Consider the following 20,402-nt stretch of genomic DNA (forward strand, 5'->3'; position numbering starts at 1 on the left):
GAAATACCACTCCCTGCACTTCACTTGACATGTGCATATCTAGAGAGAGCCCATCACTACCCCACTCACATGAAAGCCCAATTATCAAGATTATCATGGAAAAAACAGCTGACCAATCTGCATTCCAACACACAGTGCATTAAACCAAGTACAGATAAATCTACTGTGAGATGTATTTTCAAATTTGCCTTAGCAATAGTTCTTATCATTCTACCTAATGCTGAATTCATATAAGTAGATCCTGAATACACAAATTCTATATGCCTCACAATTCCTTCTAAACACATCTACAATTGATGCAAAAATCAAATTTCAGGGTGCTGCATAGTCACTTCTGAGTATATGCAATTACTGCCCACTACTAAAAAAGTGTTTCTGTTGAAACTTTCTTAGGAGCAAATTTTTCCCCTTTACACTCACACTTCAGCACTCACCTCCTTATTTTTCCACAAAACTCAGCACCATTCTCACTATACCCACTTCTTCAGTTTTAAGAAAAGCACATCAGGCTTTTCTTTCTGCTTCTTTCATGCCATTTACAGCCTCATAAACATGACAGTAGAGAGCATGCAAAATGGGGCTAACAAAAGACTCAAGTGATTCAACATCAAGGCAAAAAGTGAACAAAGTGAGCAAAAAGAAAAAGAGACAGGTATTTTGAGCAATTTGGGAAGGGAGGCAGGCAAGTTCTGCGTCTTTTAAAACAAAGAACAGACACTACTCATGAAATACAGCTCCAAATTAAAGGCTGCTTTGAAGATGATCCAGAATGGTCAAGGATTATCAAGGCAAGAATTCAGAAAAGACAGAAAAACCTCAAAACCCAGTCGGTGGACAAGGCAGAAGATTAAACACACTTCTAAAAAAAGAGATGGAATTAATTTCACAAAGACACAAATACAAAAAAGAAAGAAAGCAAAAAAACCTTAGAAAGGTTTTAATCAGATTAGCAAGGCTGCTGTCATGGCATTCCGAACGATTTTGTTGGCTGTACCACTCTTGAAGATCAAATCACTGAGTTAGACATGAAAATATTCAGCAGTATTTCGATGTTTTGCTGTGTTTTAAAGATCCCTAAATGCCACATCATTTACAGCACATACATTTTTAGGAAATATCTTGTCTAAGGAGTACAAAACACATTTAATTTTCCACATGGCCTCTGGTGATGGGACAGCATGTCAGGTCTACTCCAATGAGTAGAATGAACTCCAATGAAGTTCACAGGCATCCTGACACTGATTCCCAAATTGGATCAAGACCAGAAAGCCCTGGGATACTGTACTGCTCTGTGGTGGCAGGGGAAGGAATTTCCTGGCCTCCAAGCATGGTTGCATTAATACCCTTTAGTTTATTGCTCAGTGGCTCAGTTTTGGACAGAGCAAAGATCAAGGTATTGCTCTTCCATTAATAGCCCACCTCAAAATCCTGCAGTGGTGAAGGAAAAACATTGAGTTGTTTGACTGTTACTTGATATCTGCATTATCAAGACCCACATTCTATAATAATCAGCATTTCTCACAGGTATTATCAGAAAGTTTAAACTACTTAGGGTGCCCCAGCATAGGTAACCAACAGTATCTGTTTCCTTACCTTGTTTTCTTCCAGTACTATATTTAACATTATATATATTTAACATAAGTCAAACCCCAGTTCTGAATGCAGTTCCAAAGGCACATAAATGTCAGCATTTTGAAAAATTCCTCAAACTCTGAACAGCACCATAACCTACAAACTACTTTCCACACACTTAAAATTAAGAATATCAGTAAATCCTGATGAAGTAATTTTACATCAACAGCAATTCACCTCTTCCAGCTGTTTTCCACCACTGAAAACAAATACTAAATTGCCACATTTCAGTACATAACTTGGCTTGTGCTACTATTTACTAAATTATTCCAGATGATTGAAAAAATATTTTAATATACCTTAAATGTCACTTCCCTATCCTGGGATTTTTTTAATTTGCATTGTAATATGGGAATTTGCAGGAAATAATAAAACTAACAATAAAAACTTAACTACTGCTTTATTTTTCAATATGCATCCCTGTACATGCATACAAAGCATTTAAATTATTTATTGGCAATTATTGGGAATGCACAATGTTTTCTAAAATAGTGTAAATGGGTCTTGGTTTTTTCCTGTCACTTGTAACAGAAAATTAAGGTGAAAAGTCAAGGAATAAACATGGCATTCAGTGCTCTGGTCTAGTTGACAAGGTGATGATCAATCAAAGTTTGGACTCAGTGACCTTGGAGGTCTTTTCCAATCTAAATGACTGTATTATTCTATGAAAAAATTCTCAAAAGTATTAACCTAAATTACACTCTACCTCTGCCTCAGGGCAACCTGTATCTCAGTCCACATGTTTTCCAAAGAACCAGCAAATTCTCATTTCATTTATATCCACTTAAAATTCCAGACTGCTATAAATTTTAAGACTTTTTTTTTAATTGACCCCATTTTCTTATGGCATACAGCACCACGAACCCAGCCCATGACTGGATAACTTAGAAGTCAGTCTAGTTCCAAGGCTTTCACTGCCAAAAATACCCTGTGTAGCTCCACATTCCTTCTCTGGCTACACACAAAACCCACACCCAGAGCTCGCACTGCCAGTGGGGGGTTGTAGGTAAGGAATCAGAAGCCTGAATTATGGAAGGGGGAGGTGCCTGGGGTTTTAACACAGCCTTATGAATCACAGAATCATGGAATGGTTGGGGTTGGGAGGGGCCTCTGGAGATCATCCAGTCCAACACCCCCACTAAGGCAGGGTCACCCAGAGCAGATGACACAGGAACACATCCAGGTGGGTTTGGAATGTGTCCAGAGAGGGAGAATGACTTCCCTGAGCAGCTGTTCCAGTGCTCTGCCACCCTCCATAGAAAAAAGTTCCTCCTTATTTGAGGCAGAGCTTCTTGTGTTTATGGCTATTGCTCTTTGTCCTTGAGAAAGTCTGGCACCATCCTCTCGACACCCGTCCTGCAGATATTTGTATGCACTGATGAGATCCCCCCTCAGTCTCCTCTTCTCCAGACCAGCCAGGCCCAGCTCCTGCTGTCTCTCCTCATCAGAGAGTTGCTCCAGACCCCTCATCCTCTTTGTGGCCTCCGCTGGACGCTCTCCACTAATGGCAAAGTCTCTCCATAGCAGTTTAACACCAGACTGAGAGGAACACGCCAGCTCTGGGAAGCACAACACTCCTGGTGACCTTTCCATCCCAGCTCAGGGATGGTATGCTCCAAATAAACTCACTGTACCTGGTGGTGTTCTCCTCTCCCCACTCCCACCTACAACATAAGTCCCAAAACCAGCCAAGGTCCCTGAGAATCGCAGGTGAGCTGGGAATTGGGAGGGACCGGCTGGAAAACGTGTGCCCTGGCAGGAAGAGCTGGGGTGTGTGTGTGTGAATTTTCCAAATTCTGCATCTCTTCCGAAGAATTTAGTTCAAGCCACAAAGCCACATATCCATTTAAATGAGAAAGCTGGGAGTTTATGAGGTAATAGCTAATGAGTGTAAAATCATACATTATGTATGGCTTGTGTCCATTACTTCTGTGTCAGGGCAGAATCCAATCTATGAATCTGATCTCAGTGTTTATTAATAGAAGATTTTAGTTTCTTCCTGTTGCCCAGGTGATTTTGTTTTCTTACAAGATTGTTGGCTGTTTCTAAACAAAAGCTCTGATAAGCCCCAAATATTGGAAAGGCAGGGGTAACAACAAACACTTCAATTGCCACAAGAGAACTGGGAAGGGAAAAACATAAAAGATTAAAAAATTAAAATATTGAGTATTGCCCCAAAATTTTGAGTGTTAGCTACGTTTGGAAAAAAGTGTGCCCTTGCTTGTTAATATTCTAGGATATAGAATAGTAGAAATTATAATACACCTACTCTAATCCACCTGAAAACAGTGGACAGCAATAGGAATGGGAGCTGCTGATTTCAAATAAAACACACACTGACTGTGTTTCCCCCATCCTGGCTCCCTCAGCATGGGTTGCAGTTTAGTGCTATTAGACCCAGTTCAGCAATATTTTGAGACAGTAGAACAATTGGTTTCCCTCTTAATTAATATGCACTCAAGTCTGCAAATCCCATTAGCCTTTCCTGGCATAGGAGGTAAAATTCAGGAAGATCCTGAGCAGGAAACATTCACACAGTAATTCATGACAGCTTCCAAAGACAATTAGGGCAAACCTGAACTGTCTGCAGCCTGGTGCAGCAGAAAGGAAAGGTTTTGTGCATTTTATTTGAGGCTGGATTAAAACATTACACATTAAAAAGCTGCAAATGAAGAACCCCTAGATAAGACTGACCTTCTTGGTCAGAACAACCACTGATGCTGCTCCCCAAAGTCTGAGGTACAACCACCACAGCAGCCTAGGAAAAACCTCAAAATATATTAAATTACATTTTAAAGTAGGTCAGATTTTGTCCCATGCATATATAAAGGATCACTTCCCTAAAGAGAATGTTATTTGGCCCTTGGCAAAAATTGGGACTGATTCTCATCAGATTCTCATTAATTTTCTGGATAATATAGAAAACCAAATGGCCTGTTCTACTCAAATAAAATGAACATGCTGCCTAATCCATATGACTAGAAAAGAAGCAACTAGTTCAGATTCTTAAACACCATTCAGAAAATGCTCTCAAAACTATTTGGATTCCTGTCATCCAAGAACACTTTATAAGGTTTACATACTTTCTTCAATTTTAACATAGTTTTTCAGATCCATATTAAGGGGCTGATGAATGCTTTAAAAATACAGCTCAGACTATACACTTGCTTGGAGAAATCCTGAATGGTTCTCATCATTCTAGCTTTCCAGCTCTAAAATTTAGAGCTAGAACAAAAGCTAAAAAAAAGTAAAAAATACTGTTTGACCCTCTCCCTCAGTGTCTGTGTGTATAACTTTGACCTTAGTCTGCTTGTAAAACCTTTCCTTTTGTGCACAAGTATGCTTAGTTTTTAAGACTCTGTCACACTCTCAGCACTCATGCAGACACTGAGCTGTTCACACCCACATTTTTACAGGAGTGCTTTGCAGTGCTAGAAGCAGATGGACTGGCCTGCTGCTTTAATCCACTCCACCTTGCATCATTTCCAGGCAATAACCTTATATTCTCAACTGAAATATAGGACATTTCAGTCATAAAGCAGCCTGCGGTCATAAAGTATTTAAAGACATTTCAGTGTCACTTAACAAGGAAATATTTAGTCAATCTACTACTATTACAGTAATGCTCAAATTGCCATCTGGAAGACCCAGATTCAAAAATCAGTCTCTGGATTCCAGGCTCAGCTCACGAAGGCCGAATACATTGTAAAGAAGATGCAATTAGTCTCCGGGGAAAGGCTTCTGCAGGCTGACGTTGGCTGTGCAGCACTCAGCACACTCACTCGGGTGGATAAAAATAACATATTGAAATGGCAGCTGCTCAGCAAAGGAAGAGGATTTGAGCAGGGATAAAAATATACCTTAAAAGAGGGGGGAAAAAAATGGTAAAATGCCTATCCAAAGCATTAAAAGGTAATAGTGAATGCAGTGAATCACTGACACTTAAGATTCACCTTTTAGCCTCACACAGGAAATGCTATTTATTTCATAAAACGAGACAACCCAAGAACATAATTAATACTGTCCTAAACAAATCCAAGGCTAGCACAGCTTAATCACCTCAGCCATAAGGAACACACCGCAAATGGATTTTGTTACATTTTGAAGAATTCCTATTTATGATTTTATTTCAGAACCCACAGCCTGCTGCTCTGAACATATCATTGAAAGACAGAAATTATTTCCAAGAGACAGCGGGTTCCAAACTGTGACTGATGTCTATGATCATGTCCATACTCTAACTTGTTTTGAAGCCACATTTTAACATAGTGCCTCTTTCTCTTGAAGTCCATTACAGTATGAAGGGGGTGCTGTCAGTGCTGCACACTAAACTCATCTCGAGCCAGTATTAAAGCCTCTCACAGACTCACAAGATAGCAGTGAGACCTATTAGATCATCTAAATTATTTCCATGCCATTCTGAGATCGCTCTCTCCAGTATGTTTTATTAGTGTCTTGCCCAGGCTATTTTTAAAGTCTCAAACCCAGAAGCTTTTCCTTTCTGAGAGTATCCAACTTTAGTTCAAAGCACTGCATGCACTGATTAACCCATTTAAAATGCAAAGCGAAAAACTTCTTATGGCTCTGCTTATTTAAATGCAGGTGCTTGAAATGGCAAGCAAGATTTAGCTGACAACCATCATTTGTCCTATTTTAAGATTTCTAGATCCAAGGTTTAAATAAAGATGGGGCAAGAAAAGTGAAAACAGGAGAGACAGGATCTGTGTTAAGACAAAATCATACAGCCACTGACACAGATGGAAAATAAACACAAAAGGCTTGTGATCACGAGCCCCACTTCAGGCTTGGTGTGGAATGTTTTGTACCAGCAAGTCACGATTTTTTTCCAGCTGTATCAGTTGGTTTAACTAAAGGTATTTCCTCTCCTTACAAACCCCACCCTACTCAGGGATGATCTCTGCAGCATTACCACGGCACAGCGGATGCTGGTTTGAATAAAGATCCATTCCTAAATATATTACAGGAACTAAGTCACTGTGTGCTGTGCCAGAGCAGCAGCAGTCAAATTCAGTGTACTGCACATTTCACTATAAGCAAACTTCACGTTCTTGCCGAGGAGACTCTTGAAAACGAGGCTACACAACAAAGTATTTCACGTAGGATCACTTAAATTTCTCATCTCAGTTTTGAGGCTTTTTTCTATATAGTTATATAACTATTAACCTTGATACAGAGTAATTTGCAAGAAACCTAAGAAATAATTCCCAGAACAGGACCTAGTTGATATCACTGTCTTTCAGTCAGTCTGAGACAACACATACAGAACTTTGGCCAAGCCACAGATGACTCTGCAGAGGGGATTAACAACCAAGCTAAAGCAGGAATTAACGAGTATCAGAACTATTTGTATTCTTTGCTGACATACTTATTCCATCATTCTCAAAACATGTTAAGCACTCAAAAAAAAATAAATTTCCAATGCAAAGAATCCTTTCAAAGCACTTAAACAAAAAATCATACTGCTTACAGAACTCCCCTTACTTAGTTGCTGAATATAAATACATGTGGAGCTGACTTTGTTAAATTCAAATTTAAAGGGAAATTTTATTAGTTCTATGGCCATGTCACCTTGGGCCAGATTTCAGCAGCTGTAACCCGGTTTGGGATGGCCTGGCAGTTGAATAGAAGGTCTTGGGGCAAATACCAGGTGCTGCAGCCAAGGAAGGGCACCTGATTCTTGGTTCTCTATATGATGCTGGAGGCATAGGATGCTGCCAAGACAGCATATAAATCAAATGAAAGCTATTAATATGTGTCACTTATAAAATCCTGGTCCCCACTACGTAAGGAGGGAATGTATTTTGGGGTTTTAATCCATTTGGCATTACTTTTATCTACAGCAGGCTCCCCTTGTCATTTCAACAGGAAAGAGTATTTTGTGGTGCTTCTCATCACCCTGAATGGCTGCACAGCACTGGGGATGGGAAACTCAAGCTGCCTTTCCAGACCACAGCAAAGGCAACAAACACAAGTTATTGCCAGTTTATCAGAGGTTGGTCTTCTGAGCAAGAATCAGTATTAAAACAAGTCAGATTTCATTATCACCACAAGCCTTGATAGCAAAAGAAATTTACTTGCAGAAACCACAAGTACAGGTTTGTTTTTTTAGTGGTCTCATGACTGGTAACAAAACTGAATTCTAGATAAGAAGTGTGTGTGAGAGTTTGACTTCTCTACTCATACAAGGAACCACTGAACTGAAATGGATTACTCATTCTACAGAACAAGAAACTAAAGTTCTGAATTGTAGACCACAAGCAGTTTCTATTCACACAAAATTATACACAGACAATACTTTGAATACTTCATAAGTTGAGGTATTTCCAAAGCAAGATTACCTTTGCCAAAAAACTAAAAAAAAATAAAAAGAGAGAAATTCCAAAGGCATGTCAGTTCAACCTCCTTTTTTCTTTCCCAATGGTACCAAAAAAATCTGCAATTTAAGGCAGCACAGAACTGAAAAAAAAATGTACCTGTGTTGCAACAGCTTCATCTACAGACAACTGAAAGAGGGTGCCCACCCCAGCTGACCATGCAACAGGTGCACAACGTGACTTTTCCTCATCAAAACCAAAGTTTCTTATTCTAAGTAAGCACCTCTTCCCAATTATTTACTGCAGGAAATAGTCTCTTTCTAAATTTACCTTTCAGTGAATCATTTTCAGCCCTCATTATGTCAATTAGTGAGTTCTCCAGTGAATGCATGTCGAAAGTCCTCGTGCGATCCTGCAAGCAAAAACAAACAGAGGCAGTTTAGGCAACACACAGCGTTAAATGAGACCATCTGAAACATAAAAACTTCAGTTTTCTTCTACATTACTACAGCAGAATGAAGCAAAACCCATACACCAAAGGCAGGCTGATACAGGAATATTAAAAATTAGAATATTCTTAAATAAAAATCTGATCTATAGTTATTGTAACCAATCATTTAAGAACCCAATTCAATATTTAGTTTGCATTCCTTTCTACACAGCAAAACTTTGTTAAAAGTAATTTCACAGTTAGGAAGTAAAGATCATATCCTGGGAGACAGAATTGCAAGGACAAATCATAAAACAGGTATTTCAGTCCAAATTTAAGAAATTTTAAATTCCAGAAACATGTAGAATTTCCTCTACCTAAACAACTATCTCGACACCTGAAATAGTTGAATTCTGTGCAGTCAGTTCAAATTCTACATAATTCTAAGGTAGTCCACACAAGCAGGAGCATTCCAAACAGTCTCATTTACTGGGTGACAACTTTGCTTTGATTTTTAATTCTGTGAATTCACAAGCTTGGCATTCCAAGCATTTCTAAAATTAAAGGAGGACTCAACAGATGGGAGGCACAATGTCTCCTGTACTTTACTGTTTCATTACCTCCAGCCACCTGAAGTATATTACTACATATTTCTGCTTCCTATTAACCAAAGGCATCATTTAACACATGGGTCACACTTTCTCAATCAAACAACAAATTCCACATCCTATAAATCTGATGTTACAGCAACATAAAATATCCTGGCACTGCCTTATTTTAATTGGCAAATTCAGAATAACTGAAATTTCTTGTAAACTCTGAAATCTTTACAGTACCTTATAAGGTCACAAAGAGAGGCAAAAAGCCACCATAGTTCCCAAAATTATTCACTTATCCATGTTATCTGTGTATTTATACATTTGGATTTGGAAAAAAAATTATACAATTATATTAATCCACCTTTAATTTAGTTTTTCTCTGTCCAAGAAGCGCTCTAACATCAATTCTAAAGATTTTATTTCATTCCTGTTCTAAGGAATCCCCTCTGAACCAAGATCAAGCATTAGAAAGTATCTGTTCTAACAAGAAAGCAAAATGTGAGTAGTTCAAAACAGACATTTTTTTGCTTTAAGCTGCTTCTCCACAACTATTGTTATTATAGCTCCAAATAATGTTTTTTGTCCCTATCACTGGCTGTGAAGCTGAAGTTTCTCCAAAGCACACAGATCCTGCTTGGAACATTTTTAAAAAGCAGTGGTGGAGTAAAAAAGGGTATTGCACAGGCTGTTGTGTATCAGGTTATAATGGCCTTTACTCCAGTGCTGAAGCAGCAGCGACTGCATGTTGCAAGGGGGGTTCTTGATATCACACAGATCAGATCCAAAATGAGCAGTCATTCTGGACTTTAAATATCTCATACATACTATTTGAAGAGCAGTGACACACCAGCTCCTAGAGTCCTGATCCATTTCCAAGCTGTAAGTTACATTCTGACCACTAAAAAACCACTGCTTTTCAATTAAATTTCCTGGTATTTTTCCTCTCTTCAGAACAGTTTATTACTGAGACAGAACAGGCGACGTATCTCAACCCGGATGTGCTGCATTTCAAATAGCATTAGAAAGCCCAGGGTTTGGAACCAGTTGCTTTATTAGTCTAGCAAATATCAAATTTACTATAAAAAGCAAAGCACTGCCCTGTCTCTCCTCAGTATTTATTTCCGTGGTCATTTCTATTACAAGATAATTGAGGCACCTCAGAGAAACCATCGCGAGCATTTAAATTCTAAAACTCAGTGTTTTACACATTTCTTCCTTTATAAGCAGTATTTAGTTGTTTTGACTTCTCCTAGTTCATAACTTAGTTACATTAAAATCCTTTAGCAGGATTGAGTACAAGTCCTGGGGTCTTGGATCCATTAGGATTCAATAGCTGGGAAACTCAGGAATAGGCACTGGAAGACAATATCTGCATTTCCAGCAGTCCTCACAACAGGACAACAGAAAATAGCCTAAAACACAGGTTGGAGAAAACCTGACATCCCTCAGTAGCTTCTCCTTCCTGCATTCTGGTTTTCAGCGCATTGTATTAACATCAAGTGCACCCTGTGAACAGCTACAAAATTCTTATTTCACAAAGTGCAGAACCTAAGTATTTCCATGTCTTTGTGGAATTGTGGCACTTAACATTTCAGTTGTCTGAGAGACACGAAGGGAGTAATCCAGGCCAAGTAATTTCCAGTTTATTGTGCCGTGTATGTGCTGGGACACGTGAGCCAAAGCGAGTCTCTTCTCCCTAAAAACGTCTGTGTTGGGTTGAGCTGTAAACAAAGGCTTTGCTGCAATGGTAAGTTTTCAACACTGAGAACAGAGAATTTAAATATTTGAGGGGAGAAAGTGGAATTGAACTGGTTAGCTAACAGGGACATCACGTTCTCCAATAGAAGTTTTTTGTGGTGAGGAGTTTACAGTTTTCCCTTTCTGAGGGAAGCAGCAAGGTGTCACTTTTTCAGTGTAAGGCCCATAAGCTGCAAATCACACTGCAAACACTTTAAAACATGACCCTGTGCACTGATACAAAAGATTAACTGGTCAGCAGCTATTGGCAATCCCATAAAAGGAGGAACAGCTAAAATGTGGCCCACACTTACACTCTCTAGTGGTTCCAGTCACTTGTCACAGCACTGGAGATTTCCAGAGGCTGGAGCACCCTCAAAATGCTGCCATGTTACTGTCTCTTGCCTATTTTTCCACCTTTCCATTTCTAATCATCACTGTCAATGCGTGGTGCTGAATGGCCCCTGGGAAGATCGGCCTTAGTCTTGGCTTGTTGGAGTTTGCTCCTCCGTGTCTTTGCTTATCAATTAGGACAGAGCAAACCATGTTAAACATAACTATTGAATTTTGACATATTCCTGAAAGCAATGCAGCAGTTCCCCTCTCTGGAAACGCAGAGAAATTCAAGAATTTGGTATGTCAGTAACCCTGTGTACATCTAGGCAATGAAAAGATGTCAGTCCTAAATTAAGACCAGCCAAAATGCTAAGCTCAATTGGGTCAGAGGTTTGCACAGTGCTTATAAAAAAAAAAAATCCATTAATTTAGTTGATTACTTGCCCAGATATTGAAAGTCACCATTGGTAGTTTTTAGAATTTTTATACAAATTCAAGTCCTTTTATAGCAAAAATGTTTTGAAAACAGTAGCCCAGATTTGGTCAGTCGTAACTTCCAAGATGGCCAGTGCATTTTATGAGAAACACATCTGAAATCTATCCATGTATTATATACCTGAAGTAAAATTAAAGGCTGGTAAAGGCTAATGGTAGTGACCATATCACTGAAGAAATGCCTAACTCTACATTTCACTCCATAACATCAAAAATAGCTGTAACAGTCAAGATACTGATCATGAACTGGTAACTAGATGTGATACATTTTATTTATGAGTTATAAAGCACATAAACCATACTGTGCCTAGGAAAAAACTGATGTTTTCTTTAAAAGACTTCATGCAGAGAGAATTAATAACAACGTGGTGGTGGTTTTAATGAATCAATTCACAAAGTTACAGTGCTTTCCATGGAGCTGAACTGCTCACTGGATACTTATTTATTTATTTAGAAAATAAATAGGGGTAATGACTACCCTGGACTAAAGCAGAGTGTGCAAACTTCAGTAACAAAATGTGGCTGCCACAGCCTGGTATTATTTCCCTGGCTTGATCACAGTAAGCTGGGCTTTACACGAGTTTGTTTAGGGCATCTAAATTTTACTTTATCAGAGGGCTCAAAGGACACACACATTTAGACCTGGGAAACAGAACTGAGGCAGACAGACATCATGTTAAACACAAGGCCACCAAAAAATAAAAGAAAAAGAGAAAACCAAACCAAACATACAAGAAACCAGTCAAACAAACACCACGGAGCAACAAAAAGAAAGAAACCTGCAGTCTTAATACATGACTATGTTTAAAATTTCAGTCAACATTTCAAAAGACATTCATTACACATGATTTTGAACAAACAGTGCTGTTTTCACAACATACAAGAAGTGACAGCCAGCAGATCTGGTTAAGAACGAGCTGTAGAGACTCTGAATGTTCTACAACAACAAACAAAACAGTTTTGGACTATAAACTGGCCATCTCTTTCTACAGAAAAATAAAATTATTCTGATTCTTCTACTGTCTAGAAATAATTTCTAAGTGCGTAGACTGTTCCTAATAATGCAACCTCACTGCAAAGAGAGAAGAATTCAGGACTTTCATGTCATGACTTTGTCCTTGGACTCCTGCAGCCTGGGCAAACCACCTCTGTGACTACAGTGATCTCCCCCCTGGCACCCAGATTATTTTATGTTTAGAGATCTTGTAAGAAATGGAGCCACTGGTACAGAGGAAATCACTAAATTCTAATCCCTATTCCAATTTTATTTTTCCAAGTCCAAAAACATTTCATTCCAAAAAGACAGTCACTTGGTGCAAAGCACGTACGAGATATACTGGGACATCCTCCCATGCAAAAGAAATGAAATGAATTTTTCATGCACAGGAAGACTATACTTTGCACTTTAAAAGCTCATGCCTAAATTCTCTTGCACGTCAGAAAGATGTACATTCAACTTAACTATGAAAGTGCAGATTTATTATATTTAATCTGCACCCACAGCACTACCATCACCTGAACAATTAAGATTCCAGAACCTGAGAGTTTCTATTCAGTGCTTCCCATGAAGGGCCTCCCAGGGCTAAATCCCAAAATGTACAAAAAGTCAAGCCTGGCAAGGTATGAGCTCTTGTTGGTAGCTAAGTCTGGGCCTGATCTCTTAAAACAAGGTTTATCTGAAGGCCAGGGCATCAATAATAATGCCAAAGATGCCATTGCACCAAGTGATTTACTGAAGGTGACTAAGGAGTATTTATGGAGTAGCTGCAAGTGGGGCTTGTTTCATACATTTAAATATTTGTCAAACCAGATTATTTATGCAAATCAAAAAACTCACAACTACATTTGTACCCTCATTATAGCACAAGAAGCCTGAAACTTTCTGAAACCTTGTTCCTGTTTCCCATAACCCAAAAGCTGTGTGTCTCAGGCACAGTAAGGTGTACAGGGCGAGGCAATATCATCATATTTATCATCATAAATACAAGTTCCACATTTTTCTTTTAACTGCAAAGCAAATTTGGACTTGATTATGCTTCTGGGTAAGCTTCTCCTCCTTCCCACCACCCTGCAAATGCTGTATTCCAGCTTCCAGTTCAGTATCCAGTGAATTAAAAGCTTTGAATAAACAGGTTTTTCCTGAAAGGATGTTGCTGTATTCTGCCCGAATCATCTTTTATAGCTTCACCAGGGAACAATAAGAAGGAGCTGGAAAAGTTAAGTGGCACATCAGAAAGGAGTTTTTTTGGGGAGGGCACAATTCTGGTTTAGTCAAACTTGAACTTTTTAAGTGTTAGAAATGACAGACCTTTATAGACATTTCCAGTAACGTGTCTGATTCTATTTTAGCCACAAATTAAGTTTTCTATGTATCTTCTAGAAAATACTTCCCATAATATCTTGTGTTCTCACTCTTTATGCTGGGCTGCTCAGTCTGCAACTTTCAAAGCAAAATGCTTAATAAGAGTACTCCTTTTAATCTTAGGAAAAGACAAACATAATTCAAATAGCTTCTAACAAAAGCTCTCTTTAAACAGAAACCCTGAGGTCAAAAACACACAGGAGGGCCAAAGCCCAAGTATTAACGTCAGTAGTAAGTTTATAAAACAAGAACAGTGTTAACTTCCACAGCACTTAACTTGTGCATGTCATACCACATTAGAGTGCTGCTAATCCCACAGATCAGTAGCTGTGGGGAACAGCACACAAAACACTAATTACTACACAACTGATGTAGTTATAGAAAAATGGGTGAACAGGTTTAAAAATCCAACTTTAAGTATTTATTCTATTTTCAAATGATAGCTTGAGATTTCTTGGAATAATTGCTGTTGCTAGAATAAAAATGGCATTCTGAAAAACAAATAACCTCTTTTTATGCAACCAGCTCTCGTGAGTTATGAAAAGGTTCCTCAAAACCAACTATTAAAATAAAGGGGCATGGTAAAGAAATTTACTTGCAAAATCTTTTCAAGAGGAAAGTTTAGCAAGTGCATTCAAGAGGTTATTTTTTTAATCCCAGTTCCCCGTGAATTTGTTTCATGCACTTATTAAACCAACCCATTTCTGTGGGCAAACAAATGCTGACGTACAGCTCAGAATTCAAACACATTTTGTAATCACGTATGTGTTTTCTCAAACATTCCATATCTGCCTGGGGGAAGAGCAAGTCTCTCTGGCACAGCCCCTGGATGGATTTGGAAGGGGTTATATACCTGGAAACCAGCCACTGTAGAAGAAAGGAAAAAACATTTTGAACAAGTGGATATAATGAACTGCTCTCATGTACAAAATTCTTTGTAATGGGCAGTTATTTTCAAGCCTGATTCCAGGAAGAAACACAAATTATTTTTAAGCATTTTTACAGAACGCTATTGCTTCACTTGCTTGTGTCTTCAGAGACCAATTTAAAAAACATCGTCACACATTGAAGATGAGATCTGGAAACCTGGAAATGCCTATCAAAGCAAGATTTATGCATTGCATAACAGGCAGGATGTTCCACTCATGAGGAAGTGCAAGTACACAGCAAAAGGAAAGCCAAAACAATCTCAAAGGCAGTGCTGCCCTAAAACACAATTACTGAGCACCCAGTTTGTCAGTGCTGCTGGGAGACAAGTAGAAGGAATTATTTTAAAAATCAGTAACTTGGAAAGATGCAATAGTCACAGCCAAAGCATTTTCATGTATTAAATCTCAAGGAAGCCTGTCAAAGCCAAAAAACTCCATTTCTTTTCTTTTTAATTTTAATTCAGGAACCATTTTTTCATTTGGAGACCATTTCCTTTTCAAACGAACACACAAAGAACAATGGCTTTTCTCTTTTCAAAAGACCTTTGAAGGGGGAAGCCTGCCCAGTGGCTAAAGCACAACATCAAAACTTAATTTCATTAACAGATCTGGTAAGTCTTCTCTGACCTTGCTTTCAGTTCCAAGACATTCCTACAGACATGCTGCTTCTGAAACATTAGGAGACAGAATTCCAAATGGAAAACACTTAGAACAGAAAGCACCGGGTTTGCATGCAGCCCTCCATACCAAGCACGGCATCATCAAATTGCAAGGTTATCTAAGAGATCACCACAGTATTTTCCTTTCATCTGAACCATTTGGAGCACCCACTTCATCCCAAGAATCGAAGGGCCACGGGCAGAAATGTTTGAAGTGAGCAGGAATTCACATCAGTGGCTTATAGGGATATTATGCAACATCGTCCTCTTCAAAGAGGAAACGAGCATTTACTCCTGGTTACCTTAAGATTCCCATCAAAACAGACAGAATTCTGTGTGTCAGCAAGCTTTGGAGTAGAGACAACCTCTGTGAAAAAAAGAAAGTGATCCCCAAATATTTGCAGTTGCTGGTTTGCATTTTGCCTTCCAAAGAAACTAATTTTCTCTAGATTGCAGCAACACTCGTTAATGATTTAAGCAGCAAAACATAAATATTAAATGAAAGGGATAGTTGTATCAAATTACTCCATTATGTTGCTGCAGCAAAGACAGCTTTCAACTATTTCCTAAACAGGAATCTAAGAAGATTCCAGTAACAAAATAGCCTTGTCCAGTACATGATTGCTACCTCGTCTAGTACATGAAGGATACTTAATATAAAGACAGATAGATGCATGAACATAAATATATAATATCCTAAAGTCCTTATTCTGCTTTGAGGCAGGCATAGAATCAGCATAATCAAGGAAAAAATAAAAAGACATCAAAGGTCAAATTTTACATCATTTGTTTCCAGCAATTCAAGAATTCAGTGTGCTTTCAACACTCAGCTAAGTGACCAAAGGAGCTAAAGATTTTATACAAAAAAAAAAAAAAAAGTTATAAAAAGTAGTTGTCCATGATGGCTTCAAAATTAATCAGCATCTTTCTAGGGCTGCAGTGCTGAAGCCCTGTTTTGCTGCCCTGCCCTTTTCCTCACAGAAGTGACAGTACTGGACTGGAAAGCACTTCACTCCACACTTTCCTTTTCTTGGCACGAAGGAGTGTCAGACTTGGTCTTGACATGTACAGCTTCATCTGAGTGTTTATGTAAACAGACACCACCATGCTACACAAAAATCATTTCTTTACCATGATCAAACTACATGTGTCTGCTATTTTATGTCTGGAACGGCATCCACAACTCAAGGTTGACTTTGCCAGTTTTCTCTAATTTCCTTGATGCCGATCCAAGCACGTTTCTATCCCTGTGTATATATTTGGGGCTTATACACAGCAGCAAGGACACACTTGATCTCATTCTGTCACTCTGAACATCAGCTACGTGTCAGGGTACAGAGTGAATCAAAGCCTGAGCCAAGTCTCGCTGCAGTGAGGCTGAAAAAAGACCAGCTCCAGCTGTGCCCTTTTTCTAATGGTTTCAGTGTATAAATTCCATATGTTGGATACAGGTTGATTATATTCATTACAAATCCCGACATTAAAATCAATTATTACTATATGCATTCTAAATTTAGAAGGGCTCTACCTGATATTGAACCAGCCAACAGCTCTGCAGCAGAAAAAAGGGCCCTAAAGGAAAGTTACTGCCAGAGCTGCTGTGCTGTCAGCAGGCCCTGCACAGCACCAAAAAACAGCAGTTTGCAAAGAACCCAACTATCCACAAACCCACAAAGTCATTATTAAATGTATTTCTGTTTCTTTACACCGGGAGACACATTGTACAGTTTTTATCTTCGAAATTATTTTAAAGTAGGTCACCCTGGGTGTCTTGCAGCATGGCCAGAAATACTGCAATCACGTTGAGATTTTTACTTTTGCCCTCATTTGAAGAGCTTGAAAAACAACCCTGGAAATGTAATAGAGCTCTTGGGTTGTTTAATTCACCCTAAAGGAGTTTACAAAAGGCACACACACACATAAAAGCTCGGTTTAACTAGTGGTCAGATGAAAAGAAGAGTACTTCTGGTTTAATTTCTACTGTAAATTAGGTTCAACATTATACAATTCTTTTCAAATTCATAACAAGTCAGCCCCGAAGGAGAGGCTGAACTGCCACTGCCTCCTGCCAGGAGAAGGCCATAGCAAAAATATAGGAGACCACCAACTGACACTGGTCCAGATCTAATTTTAGTGATGATTTAATGGCTTGTAACCAGAATTTGCTGCCATTACTGAGGAGAGCAAACTGCACCAATTACCATCCTGTATAAAAAAATCAAAGTTTCCAAAAAAAAAGCTGCTACACAAACTATGTTGCACTGCAAGTCCACGTGATACTTGAAAACAAAATACACTTTTCTCAGATGTGGTACATTCTTGAGTATTTTAAAAGGCCTCAGATGTTTCATACTCCAACTTTTTTTCCTTATTCCTTTTTGTAGATTCTTGCTGCTAAATTTCTTCATTGGCTATTTCTGTCTATGTGTTAGTATTAAGCTGAAGGGAAAGTGGCTAATACAGGTGGCTGGTAGGCAATAGATATTTATCACCATCACTATTAAAAAACAACATGAATCACAGCTTGGAGGATCATTCCCATTATGACATTTCAAGTTCAATATGTTTTTTTTTTAAGTTGCAAGCACAGAAATCCTACAACCAGGCTGTGCTGTTCCAACACACTGCACTTCCCAGAGCATTTTAATGCACTTTGGGGTCATTTTTCTTACGGACAGAACAGAGTGTGCTCACCTGAAAGGGAAAAATGTTGTCAGCTCTATTCAAACTGTCTTCCATCCACGATTTTGGAGCGAAGGCCGAGCTGGGCCGGGCGTACTTCTGCAGCTGGATATGATTACTTGCAAAATTCTTCTTTAAGGGCGAGATGGAGTTCAAGGGTGTTATCCCTCCGTTCAGTCCCCGGCGGTGGTCTCGACCTTGGGACCCTCCCCACCCACCGTATCCGCCGCCGCCGGGGCTCCATGAGGATGGTGTGGGAGAAGGGCTTTGGTAGCTGCTCCACGGAGAAGGTGGCTTGTTAAGATTATTAGCCAAATGAGGCAACTGATTAAAAGCAGCATTTCTGTGTGTGAATGGAGGTGGGTGAGGACTTGCAGGAGACCTCCTCTGTTGCTGATGCTGATTGTGATGATGCTGAAAATGGGGGTGATGAGGGTGGTGCTGAGAGAGGGGTCCGATCTGGGGGGAAAAGCTACCACCAAAGCCAGGGCTGACGTGATGTGGAAAATTCTGAAACAGCAGAGCACCATTATTAGCTGAGGCAGTAGGGACCCCTCCCTGATGGAAAAAACTTGCATCTTCATTGATTATTGTAGAAGAAGAAGGAGGAATAGCTGCAGACCAGTTACTAAAACCAGTCAGAGAAGATGCAGTGGATGTCAAGGGCTGTGTTGAAGTACCGAGCCCCGAAGCCTCTTGATAATCAAATCCTGTTAACACCGGCGATTCTATTCTGATTTTCTCCTTTCCATTGCCATTCTCTGAAGAATTATCACCCTGATTTTCTTCAGTTTTAGCTTTCTCGGGTTCAGAGAGCATGCCTGCTTCCTGACTTTGACCAGGGGAAAGCTGCTGTTTTTCTAGGGACTCTTGCTTTTCCTGTTGCTGAGTTTTAGATTTTTCTGACCCCAGAATCTCATCCTGAATATTATGGGCAGCTGGAGCAGGAAAGAGCCAAGCTGACCCAGCACTACTGCCATTGGCAGCTGTGTTATTATTTATAAAAGCAGCAGGGCTGGGGGTTGCATTTTGATGATGGTGTGGAGGCTGCAGATGTGGATGAAATCTGACTGGAAAAGCTGACTTATTTCCAGTGTTGTTTTGCACTAACACTCCAAACCCGTAATCCCCCATTTATTATATTTAGGGTTTGAATCCTCCCTGTAAGAACAAGTTGATGTTTAGTGTTTAGCTTGTCCTCTTCTGAGGCAAGATTAGCAAGTATCCTGTTTTTCACTAGATATTCCAGTTTCTCCCTCCACGCTATTTGTTTCAGATTTGGATAACGATGTTTTATCTTTTGCAAAAGATAGATTTCTTCAACTATTTCAATGTGTCAATTTGTGTCCATTTCCTTCCTTTGGGCAGGAGGAAGGGAAAAATAAATCTTTGGTTCACAAAATAAGAGGTTTCCTTTTTCGAAAGGAAATGCACAGCAATGAGAGAAAAAGCTTCTGGCGAATAAGGATAAAGAGATTCTAACTATGCTGTTTTTTTCCTCCTCAGCAGCCTTGACTCGCCCATAAATGAGTTAAGAGGGAAGAAAAAAAATACAATGACGTCTGGTCCCTCAACCCCTTGGCAGCAAAAAATAGATTTAAATCTGGAATAATTTAATACATCTCTATAATCTAATATATATTTGTGTCCTGTTTAAAAAGAGTCTTTGCTGTGGACAAGGGAAAAATTTACCTCAGGATCTCAGCATTCAGAGGGTGAAAAGGGTAAGTGAGTTGCAGAAGAGGCTTTTCCCCCGTGCTGCTGGGTTTAACCTATTATATTTAGCAATAATATACACCGTGTGTGTGTATGTGTGTGTGTGTGGTTGTTTAAAGGGGTAAGATCTTATCTCAGGAAATCAGTATTCTATGTGTGTTGGGTGGGGAGTGAGTTGTGCAGAAGGGTGGATTCTTGATGCTGCTCCTTCTGGGCTGGGTTTCAGAGCTCGCCAGACTCGCTTCTTATTTATGATCCAATATTCGCGTGTCCTTCATAAGAGTCCTGGCTGTCCGAGGAGGGAGGTTTTCATCTCAGAAATCAGCATTCACCGTTCGGGGAAGGGAAGGGAGGGGACAGCGCAGGAGGAAGGGGAAGGAGGTTTCTCTCGCTCTCTGCTGCCGGGAGGGTGTTTTGTGGTGCGGGGCTCGCCTCCTTCCCCGGGAATCGCGGCTTTCCCGCAGCCCAGCGAGCCCCTGGAGACGCGCTC

At 39.5% G+C, this 20,402-nt stretch overlaps 1 protein-coding gene across 2 annotated transcripts in view; it reads right to left on the reverse strand.

Annotated features, from left to right (window-relative positions):
- CPEB4 (cytoplasmic polyadenylation element binding protein 4) overlaps positions 1 to 19,494 on the reverse strand; it is a 40,827-nt gene extending 21,333 nt beyond the window's left edge. For both annotated transcript variants that reach the window (XM_027718480.2, XM_027718479.2), the window contains exons 1-2: positions 18,209 to 19,494; positions 8,298 to 8,379 (exon numbers count right to left, since the gene is read on the reverse strand). In XM_027718480.2, the coding sequence (XP_027574281.1) occupies positions 8,298 to 8,379; positions 18,209 to 19,330 (1,204 nt within the window). In that variant the 5' untranslated portion in view covers positions 19,331 to 19,494. The remainder of the gene's footprint in view (positions 1 to 8,297; positions 8,380 to 18,208) is intronic.
- Positions 19,495 to 20,402: the final 908 nt, after the last annotated feature.

This window comes from Pipra filicauda, unplaced genomic scaffold (assembly GCF_003945595.2).
Source record: "Pipra filicauda isolate LSUMZ 115617 unplaced genomic scaffold, ASM394559v2 scaffold3_size10097308_pilon, whole genome shotgun sequence".
NCBI lineage: Eukaryota > Metazoa > Chordata > Aves > Passeriformes > Pipridae > Pipra > Pipra filicauda.